The sequence below is a fragment of the Crocodylus porosus genome, unplaced genomic scaffold (assembly GCF_001723895.1).
Source record: "Crocodylus porosus isolate Cpor-Errol unplaced genomic scaffold, CroPor_comp1, whole genome shotgun sequence".
Taxonomy (NCBI): domain Eukaryota; kingdom Metazoa; phylum Chordata; order Crocodylia; family Crocodylidae; genus Crocodylus; species Crocodylus porosus.
In genome coordinates this window covers 196873339-196876834 of record NW_017728886.1, presented here as the reverse complement: position 1 = coordinate 196876834, position 3496 = coordinate 196873339, and the positions used below count along the sequence as shown (strand labels likewise).

Sequence of the window (3496 nt, the reverse complement as noted above, 5' to 3'; positions counted from 1 at the left end):
GAAGGAACCTATTAGATCATCAATATGATATATACTTAATTTATATCTTAACAATTATGTAAAAATGTTAATTTACTGATTTTTTTTTTCTTTCTCCCCCCACCCCCACTGTCCTGTAGGAATTTGGTGGGACAGGAGCTTCTAAATCAGAAGAGCCACCAACAGTTGGAGAGGTCAGAACAGGAAAATGGAAAGTACCAACATATAGGGACTATCTGGATCTTTTTAGAAGTCTTCTGAACTGTGATGTAATGAAGGTAAAACACACTTAATACTGAGATCTGATGGGAGGGTTGGATTCTGTTACTGTTTTGTTTAAATTTATTATGTTTTGGATTTTTAGATCTAGATTTTCAGTGTTCTAAAACATATTTCTCTTTCTTCTATGAAGGAGTCTGTTTTTGCAGATGAAAACTTTCTGACAATAAATTCACCCCTGCAGTCTCTGAATCGTTTATTGTATGATGAACTTATAACATCTATATTGAAGATTATTGAAAAATTGGACCTGACAGTTCAGAAACTGACTGTTAGTGAACAGGTGAGATCTTAGCCTTTCACTTATGTTTTTTTGTTATGGTGTAGCCTCTAAAATCTTTCCTTGAAATAAAATTGAAAGCTGTTGGAATGTATTAATATTTGTTTCTGGAAACTGTTCTGCTTCAGTGCAGGAAGATGGACTAGATGATTTCTTGATGTCTACTAGACCAACATTTTATGATTTCCATTTTCAAAAAGTGTGATTTGCTTCAAATTAGACAAACTATCTCTAATGGTATTTTGTGGCGTCTTATTTTATTCTTGTGAGCGAGCATCTTATTACAAATCCAAAGAATTATGTCTTTCACTTTTCAAAAAGGCAGATTAATTTGTGACAAACTAATTTTTCCCACTGTTGCTAACTCATAGTACTAAAATGTTGAGTCATTCTGTCATGCTGTCTGTGTTGTGCCACAGATTTCAGTAACATGTGCCTCTACTTCTTATTTTCAGGCTGAAAGTGAATCTGGTGGTGTTATGATCATACCTTCTTGTGATCCAGCTTCAAACCTTCAGCCAACCAAGCCTACAGATTTTATTGCATTCATTAATCTAGTGGAATTCTGCAGGTACTGCATATTTTAGATTAATTTAAGAATTATGAAGCACATTTTAGGGATAAATAGGGGCTATGTAAAACTGAAGGAATTGGGTTTCTTCCCCCTCTGGAAAGATGAGGGTTTCCAAACTAAGCAGGGGTATATGTATAGTCATGGGACTTCTGAGGTGTCATAACTGTTGCTTCAGGCTTTTGCTTAAAAGGGCACTGCTACTCCAGTCTGCTGTCTGGGCTCATTAATGAGCCCCATCTCAATGGAGAAATATCCTTTGAAACAAAAGCCACGATGAGCAGCTGAGTAGTTTATCCTTAATTGGGCAACCTGCTGGAAAGTACCCCGATGGTAAGCAACCAAGATGTATAAAATCTGGGTTCTCTGTATAATTTAAGCATGCTTATTTCATGATGTGTACCCATGTTTGAAATATCTTTTAAAATCTGCAAAGGCAAGAATGCTAACTAATCAGAAGACAATAAAATGTATTGAATATGTAGGTTATAGGGGAGAATGTTAAATCTAAACGCAATGGGCAACTGAAACTTCATAGAACAAGGATTGACAAAATATACCAATGAGTCAGATCTGATCTACAGAGCCAGAGGACTTTTTGCCTATGCCAACATCTGAACCCATACTGGGTGGGGCTAAGTAGGGGGCAATCACCTTCTAGCTGCACCCATGCCACTACCGTTTCTCCCCATCACTTTCAAAAGTTGTGGCATGTGCGCAGTTTCCAGCTGGTATGGAGCTGTGCTGGGGGTGCGGAGCCTTCAGCTGCACCCACGAGGCAAGGGACAGAAAGCTACAGGGAGAAGCAGTAGCAGGGTGGCCACAGCTTCTAGCTCCTCAGCCCTGGGGTCCCCATCATTTGGAAACTGTGTGTGCCCCAGCCAGGAAACAGGGAGGCCTGAGAGAAACAATGGCAGCGTGGGTGCACCTGCCTGGCCCCGGCACCAGTATAGGGAAAACCCTTTGCTGCTAATGCCCAATAAGGACTCCAGTCCATATCAGACCAGAGCCTAGTCATTTGAGTCACGGTTCGTAAAGGTTTCTGACCCCTGGCATAAAAAATTGCATCAGGCTTCAGAATATGTGATGCTAGAAGAGGTTGTAAAGGAGGCAGACAGAAAAGAAACTTAAAATTCCCTCTTGGGTGTTCTTGTCACCAGTGAAGTACTTCAAAAAGATGGTAATTAACTTAGGAATTTGATTTTTGTTCGTTTTTATTTTCAAAGGCTAAAAACAGTGGGTGGTGGGGAGGTGTTATCTATGTCTGACTTGCGATTTGACTCCCCAGAACAGAGTGGAACAGTCACTTATACAGACAGTTTGAGCAGAGTTAACTTGAATTAGCCCTGATAGTCCCAAGAAAGCGCTACCTCAGTACTTTTGTAGGCATGTCACAGGTATTTAGGATTGGACAATCAGCTTGTATATCTTCAGGATTCCAGAATAAAAGGCTCCGTCCTGGGAGAAATCCAACATGCGTTTTCAACCAGAGACTTGTTGATTTATAAAACATACTTCATGCCTTAAAAATAAAGTTATTATACTGAGTACTAGACATTATATAGAAAAATTTTTGAGGACTTCTGACCTCTCATGATTTACATGGTCTACCTTTTTCTGACAGATGTGCCACAGATTGCCCTCCATCCCAATTTGTAGCGTAACATATTAAAAAAACTATTACAATGTTCTACTATGATAGACCAAAACTCTTCAGGTGTTCAGGATTATCAGAGAGGTGGTTAGCCAGGTTAGTCTGAAGTCTGGCAGAGGGTAGAGCAGGGTAAGTTCTTAGAGGCTAGCTGGTTCAGAGAGGCATGAGGTTTCATAGGCATCTAACGCAGCAAGTTCTTTCTTATAATAGCCTATGCCTCTCTGAACCAGTTAGTTTCCACGATGTCATTCTGCCCAGCCTTCTGACTGAGCATCATTATTGAGGCGGTGACATTGCATATACTCTTAAAAATGATCATCAGTTTAGGGTTGGGAAGAAATTTATTTTGCTCATGATAGCATGTCATTTAATTACTACAGTCAAAGGATTGTCATTTCTTTGAAGTATTCCTTCATTGGCTTATGCTAGATTAATTGTTGGCCTATTGTACTTTTTTTTGTCAGTGCTCATATCTTTCACTTCCAAACGGGAAAGAAGTTTGTACTCATTTCAGTTCAGCTTTTGTTGAATGTTTCTTTTGCATCTGTTCTGCAGAGAAATACTGCCAAAGAAACACCTTGAATATTTTAAACCATGGGTGTATTCCTTTGGTTATGAGCTTATTATACAATCAACAAGGCTACCTCTTATTAGTGGATTCTACAAATTGCTCTCTGTTGTAATGAAAATTGCCAAGAAAACGAAATATTTTGAGGTGAGTTGTTTTTTTTTT

General features: G+C 39.0%; 1 protein-coding gene across 1 annotated transcript in view; it reads left to right on the top strand.

Moving 5' to 3' along the window:
• PRKDC (protein kinase, DNA-activated, catalytic polypeptide) overlaps positions 1-3496 on the top strand; it is a 131690-nt gene that overhangs the window by 15365 nt on the left and 112829 nt on the right. The window contains exons 15-18 of the mRNA XM_019542262.1: positions 120-257; positions 392-541; positions 994-1109; positions 3319-3478. Coding sequence (XP_019397807.1) covers positions 120-257; positions 392-541; positions 994-1109; positions 3319-3478 — 564 coding nt within the window. The remainder of the gene's footprint in view (positions 1-119; positions 258-391; positions 542-993; positions 1110-3318; positions 3479-3496) is intronic.